This window comes from Haliotis asinina, chromosome 1 (genome assembly GCF_037392515.1).
Source record: "Haliotis asinina isolate JCU_RB_2024 chromosome 1, JCU_Hal_asi_v2, whole genome shotgun sequence".
Classification (NCBI taxonomy): Eukaryota; Metazoa; Mollusca; class Gastropoda; order Lepetellida; family Haliotidae; genus Haliotis; species Haliotis asinina.
Window position 1 is genome coordinate 52,140,261 of NC_090280.1, and position 14,323 is coordinate 52,154,583.

General features: G+C 38.5%; 2 protein-coding genes across 4 annotated transcripts in view; one reads left to right on the top strand and one right to left on the bottom strand.

Annotated features, from left to right (window-relative positions):
- The window catches only part of LOC137293595 (eukaryotic translation initiation factor 4E transporter-like), a 41,226-nt gene extending 37,184 nt beyond the window's left edge, over positions 1–4,042 (bottom strand). For both annotated transcript variants that reach the window (XM_067824242.1, XM_067824235.1), the window contains exon 1: positions 3,834–4,042. The gene's annotated coding sequence lies outside the window, so the exon portion shown is untranslated. The remainder of the gene's footprint in view (positions 1–3,833) is intronic.
- A 56-nt stretch (positions 4,043–4,098) lies between these two features.
- Positions 4,099–14,110, top strand: LOC137293624 (developmentally-regulated GTP-binding protein 1). 2 transcript variants are annotated; one of them, XM_067824286.1, is made up of 10 exons: positions 4,099–4,389; positions 5,234–5,399; positions 5,623–5,753; positions 6,428–6,497; positions 7,694–7,863; positions 8,798–8,983; positions 9,869–9,981; positions 10,607–10,729; positions 12,385–12,480; positions 13,096–14,110. In XM_067824286.1, exons 1-10 carry the CDS (start codon positions 4,348–4,350, stop codon positions 13,100–13,102), a joined length of 1,104 nt encoding a protein of 367 aa, XP_067680387.1. In that variant the 5' UTR covers positions 4,099–4,347; the 3' UTR covers positions 13,103–14,110. The 2 variants fall into 2 exon arrangements, with proteins under 2 accessions (XP_067680387.1, XP_067680395.1); XM_067824294.1 differs by lacking the exon at positions 13,096–14,110 and having other exon boundaries at positions 4,249–4,389; positions 12,385–12,484.
- The last annotated feature ends 213 nt before the right edge of the window (positions 14,111–14,323 follow it).

The window sequence follows — 14,323 nt, forward strand, 5'->3', positions numbered from 1 at the left end:
GACAGTAGTTATAGTAATATTTAAGTGTCCATTTTCTAGTCCAGGACCCCTAAAAATTCTGATTATGAGTCCTATGGACCCTCAAACACTAGACTCAAGGTAAATCCCTGATAAGGTACCTGGTAGCTACATTGCCATATTTTGGGAGCTTAAGCGTTTATATCATCAAAACCAGGTAGGATAGTTTGGCTTATATATAGAAATTATTAAACAAGCAAGTGTGTCTTATGACTTACATGAAATTTTATATAATCCGAGCAAGTGACTTGATAGTATTTCAACATGGCCTTCGGTGAGCTTTTGCAGTCACAATGAATCCTACACTCTACAAATCAGCAAAAGCTTAGTAAATAAAATATCACAAATCACAAATGGATTTAAGTGAATATTAATCAAATTTCTGCATACAATCAGCAAACAGAGCTGGCTAAGGAGATTGATAACAACAAATATGAAAATTATGGCATCAAAAACTTGGTAAATAGACTGTTGCTATGTTACACAGTTTAATTTAATCACACAAATTACAAAGTTACACCTTTATTCATGGGCTGCTTCTCAATTGTGTTCAGGCACTGTTTTATAATACAGTGCATAAATGCATGCACAGTACATGCATAAATATTTCACGATTCACTAGTGATGTGAAATATGTTGATTGTTTTAAAAACCTGTGGGGCTTTTTTGCTCAAAGTTACTTCTACATACATGGATACCAAATGATATTTAGGTAATGATTATGGATCCCTTTGATCTACAATGCTATAGTCCATTTGGCTCAAAAGCGGACTCGAAAACTAATAAACATAAACTATATTCAATGAAAAGCTGATCATAATTAAAACACCATACCAACTCTGTGAGGTTTTGACAGATTTTTTAACCTAAAAAATAGTTGTTTGACAAACTATAATAAAAATATTGACACAGTTCACTGTTTGTTACAAGGGAAGAGTGTATAGAAACGGACAGCCAGGTGTGCGAGAAAGCATGGAGACAGCATAACACAGGTTAATGAATCAAAAACTGTCACCACTTGTGCTTCTCGAACACCTGGCTGTCCCTTTCTCTGCACTCCTCCCTCGTAACAAACAGTGAACTTTGTCAATATTTTTATGATAGTTTGTTAAACAAATTTTTTATTTTTAGCATAAAATATCTGCAAAAACCTCACAGAGCTGGTATGATATTTCAGTTATGATCAGTGTTTCATTGAGTATTTTATGTTTATTAGTTTTCAAGATAAATTGCAATTCATCTGTCCGCTTTTGAGTCAAATGCACTATAGGAAGCCGAAACAATTGATCCAACAACTGATGAATATGAACCAGTACAAATAAGCCTTGAAATGTCACCTTAATTTTCTCCAAGGCATATTGTCTAATGTTTACAAAGTAACACAACATATGTTTTCTTTTTGATTTGATTATTGAACATTACGATCTGCATGCAGCCAAGGAAAATAATCAGACAAAGCAATGAGGAAGCAAAGTTACATGCCAGCTCCTATTAACAGGACTTAACAACTGCATAACACTTAACAGTTTCACTGTCATTATAGTATCAGTAAAGTATTTTATAGAGGTGGTCTGACTAACGGAAATAATCGAAAGATTGGTCGCATTAACTAAATGGCCAAGCAATCAATCATGTTTTCTCATAATCAAACACAAAAATTTTGGAACACAAATTACATTAATAATATTTTTCACAAGGTTGGTTTTGTCTGTTACTTTCCATAAGCACTTCAGGGTCGATCCTGGTCATGATTGATTTATCTTGAAGACTCCAGTAGATCTATGTTTCTAACATAATTGTCATTCTGTCAAGATGTGAAACTTATAAATGCATTTTGTGTAGTTTGCTAAAAAAAAAAAAAGAAAAGAACTGCATATTTTCTTTATATTTTGAGCATTAACAAACATAAATAAAATTAATAAACTATGCAAACCAATTACTTTCAATGATTGTTTGGTTGGAATGAACCAGTTAGAGAGATTCTAACCAATTCCGAACTCAGGCATTTTATTATGGAAATGACTTGATAACCTAATCCATGACATGCAATGAAAGGTAAACCATTAGACCTCATTTATTTCAGCCACTATATACCAACTCTGTCCTAGATTCTACAATTGATTCCAGAGAGCCAGATAATGATAAAATAAACATTTAATAATATGACACATCATTATCAGCATTAAAAACATTCTTCTTTCAATAGTCACAGCACAAAAATTCAAACATCTTTTTTTGTTTTCCTATTTTTATTCTCTATTGGGAATACTGCATACTTTCTGTTTAAATATCACCAAGGTTCTGAATATTCTGGAGTAAACATATTTCGTTAAATAACCATGTACAATAAGCCAAACTAATTGAAATAATCCACATTATCATGGTGCAGACTGGCAGTATATTTATTCAGAAGGGATGGACTTGACAGCAACAGACATGGCAAAATTACTTCTTTCACTATATTCAGTGGCATGATGACAGCCGACACTCACATGTATTAGCATTACTGGTATGTTAATTAACTTGAATAGCTTGATTTCCATAAACAATCCAATATTCATCAAAGGTGTCAAGAAATCAGAAGTCCTTGAGTAAGGTCTTGTCTTTAAACATTTGACCTTAAGACCCCTAAATCTGTATCTTGTAACATACTGGTTAGGACAATGACCCCTTGACTTTGAGCTAAATTTTAATCACTTCAAAAATGTTGATAAGATCCTGCAACCAATGAGGTTTTTTTTAACTGTGCTATGTTTAACAGAGCTCAACCACAGGCAAGACTCTATACTATACATCATTCAAAAGTATATCTCTGTTGGCTCCCTTCAGTATCATCTAAAATGGTGCAACAACAGCCAGAAAACCCTATAGAGCCGCTTCTTTCAAATATTCAGCAACAAATCAGATTTTCAGAGTTTGAATCCAACAAATGAATGGTCTCTTAATCGAATTTTGGCAAGTGTCTGGTAATAATATTTAAAACATATCTGGGTAACACAACATAAACATTCTGTTATGCATACTTCCCTGAGTGTCAAGCCAAAACAATGTCATACACATATGAATAAATAACTTGTGGAACGCACAAGAGGCGAAAGAAGCAGGTTATGTTCCGCATCTTGCCAGAAAGAAATGATAACTTGGCGAAGAGTACACAAAAATACTGACAAGTTACTATTAATTACTAGAGCCAAACAGCAGAAGTAAAATGAAAAAAAAATGATTATTGAGAGTCTGGAAATATACTATGATCTGGGTATTTAATTTATGATTTATACATGTTGGATATAAATTTCTTTCACAGCTTAACAATGATAGAGTTAAAACTAATATTTTATTAAAATCTTTCAAAATAATCTTTTATACGATTCTGCCACAGCCTTCTTTGTGACAAACACACACAATACTCTGGCCTTGAAGCAAAAGTGCAAACATGTACAAAATGTCCAAGTGAAGAAAAGACTTCACGACAATATTCCTCAAAATTAGGCTACTTGTTTCCCAAAATATCAATCGCGGTCAACAAACACGCAACTATGGCAAACTAAACATGCAGCTATACAGACCAAAACAACATGTCAAAAGTGACCAATTATGCTGCTGACTCAATCACCATCAAAACGCTGTCTATTTTCAGGCTAAGATATTCAAATTCAGTAACATGCATTGAAACCTATACCTTAATAAATAACATGAAATTATCGGGCCAAAAAAACCACGATTGGTGGTGCAATATTTGATAATTCGCTGCTACATTTGTTAATTCATGACATCAACTGCACAAAAACAAAAATATTTTAGACCGAGTTTCCTACCTCACGTCTTGCTACTGATGTTCGGGATTACTGCCGGCCACAAGTTACTTTGACTAGATCAAATGAAGAAATGATTGCATGAAAAGTCGAAATACTATACAAACAAACACTTGGAAAGCTAAAGAATGATTAAATAGACATTTTAAAGACGATAGAACGAAAGCTCCCAGTTTTGAACAACATTCAGATGTTTCAACAAGCCCGGATTTAGCGCATGCGCAAACCGTTAAGATTAGGAAAAAAATGTATTTGCATAAGTGTAGACCCTTAATGTCACGTTTAGTCCACCTGTGCAGTGTAAATATACTTTGATCAGTGTGCACAACCATACCAAGCAGCTCATGAACCCTGTAATTCATTATTCGATAAAATTTCAAATGACTTCTAACCTATCTCAACTTCCGGAACAAGTATTACAACTTCCGGGTCACGGTTCGCCATATTCATCACGTGGAGTGATATTTTAGCGAAATATAACTGAAATAGATAGTGTTGACCACTTTAAAAGAATAAAATGAGCGGTATTTTACAAAGAATCGCCGAAATCGAAGCTGAGGTAAATTGTTTATTTGTGTTTCATGCGACTACATCTACAAATGTTCAAACCCAACTGACATTCTGGTTGTTTCTTCTAAAGCTGAATTGACAGCTTGAAAACAAATAAAAAAACACACACGCATCTGCTTCACAAACCGATTATTTCAGCCACTCTATTTTCTTACCTAAAGTGGCGTTCCAACTATAGATTTTTGACGATCTCAAAACATCAATGATTAGTGGCATATCATAACTATCCTCAAATAGGACTGTTTCTTTCCCAAGGGATAGTCGGTTTCATGCAGACATGTTATTCAAAACGTTATTAAACGTTTTACATGAGTTTACAATATACTATGATGCCTGTAGTTTGTCAGTACACATCAAATCTAAGCAAGAATGTAACAGATGTGTTACATTACTTATTCAGATAGCTGCCGGCTGTGTTGTGTCTATCCAACTGTCATTCATACTGCTTCAGCAGTCCCAGTAGCTGGATAATGTTTATGTGATGAGAAGTCATCTCACTCATGTATTTTAAGAGTTCTGTAAATACTGATATGAGGCTGGAACGAATTGGTGACCAAGTTTCGAGTGGTCTATAAAATATCAAAATCATTGATAATCATATAAACATCAACATATGTTTAGAAAACTGTGGTGAACAATCATTTTAGAAACCATATGCTTGACTGGAAACCATATGCTTGACTTGGTGCAAAAATGTAGCCTCATCATATTGTTTCGCTATATATATTTGCTTCAGTTACATCAACCCAACAATAACTCAGAAGTACTGACTTAGGTCCCTTCATCATGACACAGTGTTTAACTTCATTTTAACTCTGTTTTCTCTTTCCCAGATGGCCCGTACCCAGAAAAATAAGGCCACTTCTGGTCATCTTGGTCTTCTCAAGGCCCGCTTGGCTAAATTACGACGAGAACTTATTGAACCGAAGGGAGGAGGGGGTGCAGCAGGGGAAGGATTCGATGTTGCCAAAACAGGAGATGCTAGAATTGGGTTTGTTGGTATGTTTGCTGAGAGTTCGTCTGTCTTAGCTTGATCTATTGTATTGTGAGCCATGGCATGGAATTGATCAGCATGAAACCACACTCACTGTTTTGTTGAATTTTATGTGTGAAACATTCATACTGATGGGTTCATTGATTGAAACAGCTTATTTTATACCCACATTATCACTAAATTAATGGTACTTTAATTATTTAATGATATTTTAATTTTTTTTTTCAGGATTTCCATCCGTGGGCAAGTCAACATTGCTTAGCAACCTGGCAGGCGTATACTCTGAGGTGGCAGCTTATGAGTTCACAACCCTCACAACAGTACCAGGGGTCATCCGTTACAAGGGAGCTAAAGTACAGGTGAGTCTTCATGTGTCACACTCTGTATATCACACTCATTACGTGTTTCACATAACTTACTTGTCACATACCGTATAACAACTCCCTTCATGTGTCACACACTATTTATCACACCCCACTTGTGTCACACACTGTGTTTCACAGAATTCACGTGTCTCACATACTGTATACCACACACCTCATGTGTCACAGACTGTATATCACCCTTCACGTGTCACACACTATTTAGGGCCTGTAAAGGTCCCGGGGTAGAATAGGCCTTCAGCAACCCATGCTTGCCATAAAAGGTGACTGTGCTTGTCGTAAGAGGCAACTAACAGGATCAGGTGGTCAGACTCGCTGACTTGGTCAACACATGTCATCAGTTCCCAATTACACAAATCGATGCTCATGCCATTGATCACTGGATTGTCTGGTCCAGACTCGATTATTGACAGACCTCCGCCAGCTGGAATATTGCTGAGTGCATCGTAAAACTAAACTCTCTCACTCACTCACTCACTCACTCACACTATTTATCACACTCCTCATGTGTCACACACTGTATATAACACCCTTTATGTGTTACACACTATATCACATCCATCATGTGTCACACACTATATCACACCTCTCATGTGTCACACATTCTATGTCACTCTTGTAATGTTTGACACTGGTCTCCACCTCCACAGCTGCTGGATCTGCCCGGTATTATTGAAGGTGCCAAGGATGGCAAAGGTAGAGGCAAGCAAGTCATTGCAGGTGAGACTTCTGTGGCTCTGTGGTTCTCATTGTGTACATGACATATTGGATGCTGGCTAGTGGTGGTTCAGTTGGTGGATGCTGGCTGGTGGTGAGTAGGCTAATGGAAGCTGACTATTGGTGGGTCAACAAGTGGATGCTGGCTGTTGATGGGGAAGATAGTGGTAGGTAGGCTAGTGGAGGCTGGCCAGTGGTGGGTAGGCTAATGGAAGCTGACTATTGGTGGGTCAACAAGTGGATGCTGGCTGTTGATGGGAAGATAGTGGTAGGTAAGCTAGTGGAGGCTGGCCAGTGGTGGGTAGGTTAGTCGACGTTGGCTAGTGGTGGGTAGGCCATGAGAGGCTGGCTAGTGGTGGGTAGGCTAGTTTAGGTGGGCTACTGATGGGGAGGCTAGCAGAGGTTGGCTAGTGGTGGGTAGACTAATTTAGGTAGGCTAGTTCTGGGTAGGCTAGTTTAGGTGGGCTTGTGATGGGTAGGCTAGTGGAAGCAGGCTAGTGCTGGGTATAGTAGTAGATGCTTACTACTGGTGAGTAGACTAGTGGTAGCTGGCTAGAGGAGGTTGGCTAGTGGTGGATATTTTATCGGAGGATATTTGAGGTAGGCTAGTAGAAGCTGGTTAGTGATGGATAGGCTAGTGGAAGCTGGCTAGTGGTGGGTAGGCTAGGGAAGGCTGGTTTGCCCTGGGATGCTGGTGGAGGGTGGGCTAGTGGATACTGACCTGTGTTGGGTAAGATAGTGGAAGCTGGCTAGTGGTGGGTATGTTAGTGGAAGGTAGCTAGTGGTAGGTAGGCCAGTGGAGGTAGGCAAGTGATGGGTAGGCTAGTAGAGGGTGCCTAGTGATGGGTAGGCTAGTGGAGGGTAGACTAGTGGTTGTCCTCTTGACTTTTCTTGCTTGAAGCCCAAGGTGTTACTGTACTCAGCAAACTTAGTGCTATAACTATAGTTAATCTATGTTAAGGCTCGCTGACTCTTTGTATCCCAAGTTTTTATATCGATGCTCATGCTGATGACCACTGGAGTGCCTGGTCCAGACATTTTAAAAGAAGTCAGCCATATTGCTTGAGTATTGCTGAGAGTTGCTTTAAACAAACAAAAGCAAACAAAACAACAACAAAAAATACATTGCATTATAAACATAACATAAATTGTTATGGAGTGAATGCGGCATAATAATTTTATTTATTTTTTATTTTCAGTTGCAAGAACATGTGGGCTCATATTTATTGTCCTCGATGTTCTAAAACCTCTGCAACACAAGAAGATAATTGAGAGAGAACTGGAAGGCTTCGGAATTCGGTTAAATAAATCGCCACCAAATATAGTGTTCAGGAAGAAGGAAAAAGGAGGACTTAATCTTACCAGCACGGTGTGTAGGCAGAGACCATTAATTGTCATTGTCCATAGAGAAGGCATGAGTGATCATGAAGCAGACGTAGAATAATGTGGAGTAGGCACAGAGAAGGCATATGTTGTAGAGTAGGACTGGAACAACACAACTAAGCGAAAGCTACAGGAATTTTTTCAGGCATGGAGGGACTAACATGTTAATCTGAATTCGTCAGTGAAAGATCAAAGGCGCTGACAGTACTTTATCAGATGATAATGTGCACTTTTTGCATTATATCACAATGTGTTGACGTCATTGTGCAATTATAGTCTGCCCCTTGTAAGTGAACATGTTTGCATTGCGTCACAATGTAGCCAATGTCATGATGCATGTTGCCATCACCTCGTGCTGCCTCCCACAGTAAACTACTCTGTTGCATCCCGTTTCTTGGTTTGCAGTTGTGTCACTCAGCTGACATCAGTGTGGAAACATTACGTTTATGTTTTCGAACGGATGACATGTCTCATAGTTCGACTCAAAATGTTCAAGCGACATGGTAATGTTTGCAATGTTTACATTCCCACAATGCAATCTTGGAATGTCACTTGATCAGTCAGCTGAATGTGCTGATATAATCTTTCATTGGTAGTAGAAATGTGATTTCAGAACAGCATCATTGTGCTTTAACTTTAACCGTTCAAGGCAGAAGTGGAAACGAATAAGCAAACTCATGAAAGCAGAAGTGTTCCTAAGTTCTTTGCCGGGTTTCTTCTCATACTTTGTAATGCACTATGGGTGAAAATCACAAAAAGCATGAAGGAAGACATTCACTCCTTTATTTGTTCCCATGAGTATATGTGTAAGTTCTCACAAATTTTCCTGTAATATGACTGATGAACCACATTTTCGCCATATTTTTGAGGCGTGCTTGTGTCACTATTGACTATATTATCTCCCCTTATTCTGCCACCAGGTTGGGCAGTCGGAACTAGATGTAGATCTGGTGAAAACTATCCTGAGTGAATACAAGATCCATAATGCTGATATTACGCTCCGCTACGACGCCACGGCAGAGGACCTGATCGATGTCATAGAGGGAAACAGGGTGTATATACCCTGCATCTACCTGTTGAACAAGATTGACCAAATATCTATAGAGGTAAGTTCACTGGATGTCGCTATAACTATGTCTTTACGACATTAGAATTAGTCTTCAGTAACCCATGCTATTCGTAAGAGGCGTCTAATGTGAGTGAGCGAGTTTAATTTTAGGCTGTATTCAGTAGTATTCCAGCTATATGGTGGCTGTCTGTAAATAGTCAAGTCTGGACCAGACAATCCAGTGATCAGTGAACAGCATGAGCATCGATCTGGGCAATTGTGAACCAATGACATATATCAGCTGTGTCAGAGAGCCTGACCATGCGATCCCATTAGTCACCTCTTACGACAAGCATGCTTACTGAAGATCAATTCTAACCCGGACCTTCACGAGTTGGTGTCTAACGAGATTGGTTGGTCACGTGTCATCATATCTCAATTGCATAGATGGTGCTCATGCTCATAAGCACTGGATTGCCTAGTCCAGACTCGATTATTTACAGACTGCCATAGCTGCAATATGTTTGAGTGCTGCGTTAAAAGAATGGCCAAACTCCAAAAACTGAAACGGACCAAACTGAAGGCCTTGTACCAAAATACATTTCACTCCATGGTAAGATCATACTGTTTCACCCCCAATTACTTATCAGTGAAAAGGATGCATCTACTGCTGGATATTGTATAGAATTGTACTGCTATAGTCTGGCTGAAAAGTGGACTGATGAATTGCAGTCTACCTCGAAAACTAATCAACATAAAATACTCAGTGAAACACTAATCATAATCAAAACATCATGTCAACTCTGAAAGTTTTTTTCAGAATTTTTTTCCTAAAAATAAATATATTTGTTTCTTTCAAGTCAAGATTATGATTGAAAGGTTTGTGACCCCAGAAACAGTGCACATCCACTTGTCATGGTCATTTTGTTATTCTCCTCTCCAGGAGCTTGACATCATCTACAAGGTCCCCCATTGTGTACCTATCTCAGCACATCATAAATGGAACTTCGATGACCTCCTGGAGAAAATGTGGAACTACCTACAGCTGGTCAGAATGTGAGTACACAGTCAAGTACATAGTCAAAGGACTAATTAGTCCATCATATAATGTATTTTCATTCAATGATATTGGAGATTAGCAACAGTACACCTATTTTTAAACCACTCCGAGTTTCCAATATTTCCCATCACCCCTGACAATCATCTTAGATTTCAAAATGGCCGCCACATTCAATTATGTTCCACCACTTTTTTTACTTTTAAGTGCTATTCTGTTTCTATTTTCACTGTATATTTGAAACATTTATGTTTGTTTTTTGTTGTTTGATGCTGCGCTCAACAATATTCCAGCTGTTTGGCATTGTGGTCTGTAAATAGTTGAGCATTAGCGTCAATCTATGAGCATCGTGGGATATAATGACATGTATCTCCCAAGTCAGCTAGTCTGACCTCCGGATGCCGTTACTCAGGTCTAACAACAAGCATGGGTTGCTTAAGATCAATAGACAAACTAACCCTGGATCCTTAGGGGTTCTCTTGTAATATTTCCAGAGAGGTGTTTTATTGTTGACAAAGATTGTGAGTGACTTATTTTTATATTTCTATGTTTTGTGTTTGATTGATATATGAACTTCCAATGTAAGTGTTTATGCGAGAGTAAAATAAAGTTTGATGTTTTCAGATACACGAAACCAAAAGGCCAGCTTCCTGACTACAGCTCGCCCGTTGTCTTGAAGCAGGGAAAGAGTACCGTGGAAGACTTTTGCAACAAGATCCATAGAAGCATCATGAAAGAATTTAAATAGTAAGTAGTCCAGAATTTGCTTATTCTTTCATTTTCAGGAATGTTTGTAGCCTGTCAGAAATCTTGACCAGACAATCCAGTGATTGATATGAGCATTGTCACTGGAATAAGATGACATGTTTCTGTCAGAGTTGGCCTTTAGTAATCCATGTTTGTCGTAAGAGGCAACTATCAAGATCAGGTGGTCAGGTTCACTGACTTGGTTGACTCATATCATTAGTTCCCAGGTTCACAGATTGATGCTCAGGCTGTTCATCACTGGATTGTCAGGTCTAGACTCGATTATCTACGGACACCACCATATAGCTGGAATATTGCTGAGTGTGGCATAAAACGTAACGCGCTCACTCTCATGGCATCTGAAGCTGAAGCATTTTTTCCATAAGAGCATCAGTACACAATGTATGATATCGACATGTATGAGCTCACAAATTGTTTTAATCAAGAATCCTTAATATGACCCTTAGACTGGTAGAAAATGAATGTTGATTAACTTCCTTTAAGTTTTGGTAGTCCCCAGATAAAATAATACTTCAGCAAACAAACATCAGGATGTGTTACCTTTGAAATCTGTTCGTACTTACATATTCCGGGTAAAAGGGAGGCAATTCTTCCCAGTTTAATGATACACGTGTTTGGATAAATAGTTCATTGTTCAACACGGCTCCATCAGGCACAGGATGAGAAAGAACAGATTACAAATATTGTCTGCTCCACAATCTTTGTGACAATGTGACATTGCAGACGTAATCCCTGTTGTTGTTTTCTTGTCACAACTTGAGAAGGAACAAGTTTCAAATACAACAAAAGAGGTGTTCAATATGAAATGTGACCAGCAAAGCAAGTCATTGCCTGTCAGCAGACTGCAGATGAGCTTAGGAAGGGGACTGACTTGTAACTCATGTTAGTGCATGTACACTAAAGGGCTGTAGTTAATAAGAGGGCTATATCAATAGCAGAACAAGAGGCTTCATGACACATCATGGGTATGGTGGGTAGAATTGTTGAATTATTATTCATGACCATAGGAACAGAAGACAAAATATAACTTAAGTCTTGCGTTCATAACTAAAAGAATCTGATATATAAGAAATAGTCTCAGTGTTGTTTGAATAACGGGACATTGTGTTGAAATCGGTTGACAATGAGTACGTTAATGATAATAACTTGAAACTGCAGTCGCTTGTCACGCCGGTGTACAACTACATTGCTCACACTCACTGCCCCTAAACATGGAGACAGCAGTGCAAGACAAGTGACATTGACCTGCGCCTTGAGCCAGCATAAGCCCCTCACACTGTCTTCTTAGCCATTCAGGAACTAGTAGTCTCGTAGTGGTTTTGGCGTAATAGTTTTCAGTTAGGAAACAATGACTTGGTGAGCTAATCAAATTAGACAGTCACTTGTAATCTGTCTATTCATTTCAGTATAACAAATGAAGTAGTCATAAAATACCAATAGACTACACCAATGTCTGAAAACATCATCCAGAGGAAATGGCTTTTTGGTGGATTACAGCTCACATGTTAATTAGATTTGTACACAAGAGTTTGACTGTTGCACCTTTGCTAACAGATGGGGTTGGGGCTCCAAGAGTGTGCCACATGTACATAGTTTCATGCATTCTAGGCAGCACTTTCCTCGTCTCTCCTCAGCGCCCTCGTGTGGGGATCCTCAGCTCGGCATCAGCCCCAGAAGGTTGGTAAGGAGCATGTGCTAAATGACGAGGACGTTGTCCAGGTGGTGAAGAAGTAAGTAGCTGAGGATGTCGTAATGTGCTTATGGTGTTAATAGAGACATCCCAGGCTCGTCACAGCTGTCTTCCACATCAGGGGAAAAAGTTGCACAAAATGAGAGTTGGTTACGGGAAATGGGACTGCGAGTAATTATGCAGAACTAAGTATATTTAAAGATCATTTGTCTGATGGGGAAAAACAAGAGACAATGATCCCAGACTTGATGGCAGGTAAAATGGGGCAACGTCATTTTTGCACCAAAGTGACTTAACATCATATTCATTATTTTCAACACGTTCAGTATACTTACATAAGACTAAGCATCTGACCTGATACTGGGCTTGTTGCATGTTGATGTAATATTATAATAATGTTAATCATAGCTATTTTAACTTGGACATGACTTTCATAGCCCAGATTAGGGAAATGTTTGTTAAGGGTCCACCCATCATGCAATGTGTGAAGCTAATTTCTGGTGTTTCCACCATGATATTCCTGGAGTATTGCCAATAGTGGCATAAAACCACACTCACTCACTCACTCACTCACTCACTCACTCACTCACATGCACACTCAGTATAGGTATGATCACATGTTGAGCTAATGGTAATTTATTGTCTTTTTTTTCAGGGTATGAAAAGAATCTGTCGACTGCACTTGTTGGACTGCATCCCTTGGTCACGAAAATATTCATCCTCTAGTGTTGAAAATATGTCCACACATTTGTATAACTTCATGGACTGTTGAAGAGGATGATAACAAGCAGCCACAGGACATCATCTTACAAGGATGACTTTTGCCTTAGGAAAGGATGAGATGTTTTCCTCTGTTCGTAACCCACCTGTGTGGAGATCTGAGGCCTTTAAATTGGAATCCCAAGTGAACTTTGGCCTGGCAGACAAAAGTGTGTGTATGTGTTTTCAACCAATCCGATGTAGCTTTCTAAAGTAGTTCAGCTTCTTTCCTCTTTCACTTCATATCTGAAAATATCTATGTTAACCCCCAAAAAGAACTCGAAACAAAAACTGAACTATGCCTTCAGTGCCGCATCCTTTCAGGAACAGATGCCACAAAATGGAAATGTCATAATGTGTGAAATATTTACTCTGCTGTATTAGAATTGGGCATATTTTTCATATTAATATATTGTGGCTAAAACTAGAAACAAACAGACATGGTCTGAAAACTAGAAAACCTGATTCTAAGTGTCTTACTAGAACGTTCACCTGATGTGACCTTCAATCAAGAGGTGTTCAGATCTACACACAGGGTGGTATCCTATCAGAATAACAAATCTTCTGTGAGAAGGTGATATATTTATATAAACTATTGGTCTACAAGTGTTTCAAGATCATAAGAAGACTGTTGAACTGTTTTCTGTTTCTTTCTGAAGTTTGGTGAAGAGTTCCACTGAAAGCTTGTCACAGATGTTGACATGGGCAACCAGAGACATGTCCCAACTGGGGATTATCAGGTGGAATGGTCTCTCTGGTGTCCATGGTAAACAAGCCAACAATAATAACTTTGTGTTTGCAAGACAACATTTCTGTACTGTACTTAAAAGTGTTGATGATTCTTTCAGGTGATAGGTGGAAATCTTGTGTAAATAAACTGGGCAGTGATTCAAGTTGTCCATATTTGTCAAGTAATATTTTGTTTTATTTTGTGTCTCTTTTTGAGATTCAGACCGCCCCCATGGTGGCAGAGGCATCAGCACAGAGTTAGTATAATGCCTCTGAGTGGTGTATTCATGACCATGACATCCAAACAACAATTAATATTTATTACTCTTGACAAAAATACAAGACTTGTAGCAAACTTGTGTTGCCTCTTTTCTGTAAAGAAAACCATTTCTCAA

Coding starts and splice junctions, on each gene's coding strand:
- LOC137293624 (XM_067824286.1), top strand. CDS start 4,348: ATGAGCGGTATTTTACAAAGAATCGCCGAAATCGAAGCTGAG. Junction 4,390..5,233: donor TCGCCGAAATCGAAGCTGAG/GTAAATTGTTTA, acceptor TCTCTTTCCCAG/ATGGCCCGTACCCAGAAAAA. Junction 10,730..12,384: donor ATCATGAAAGAATTTAAATA/GTAAGTAGTCCA, acceptor GTCTCTCCTCAG/CGCCCTCGTGTGGGGATCCT.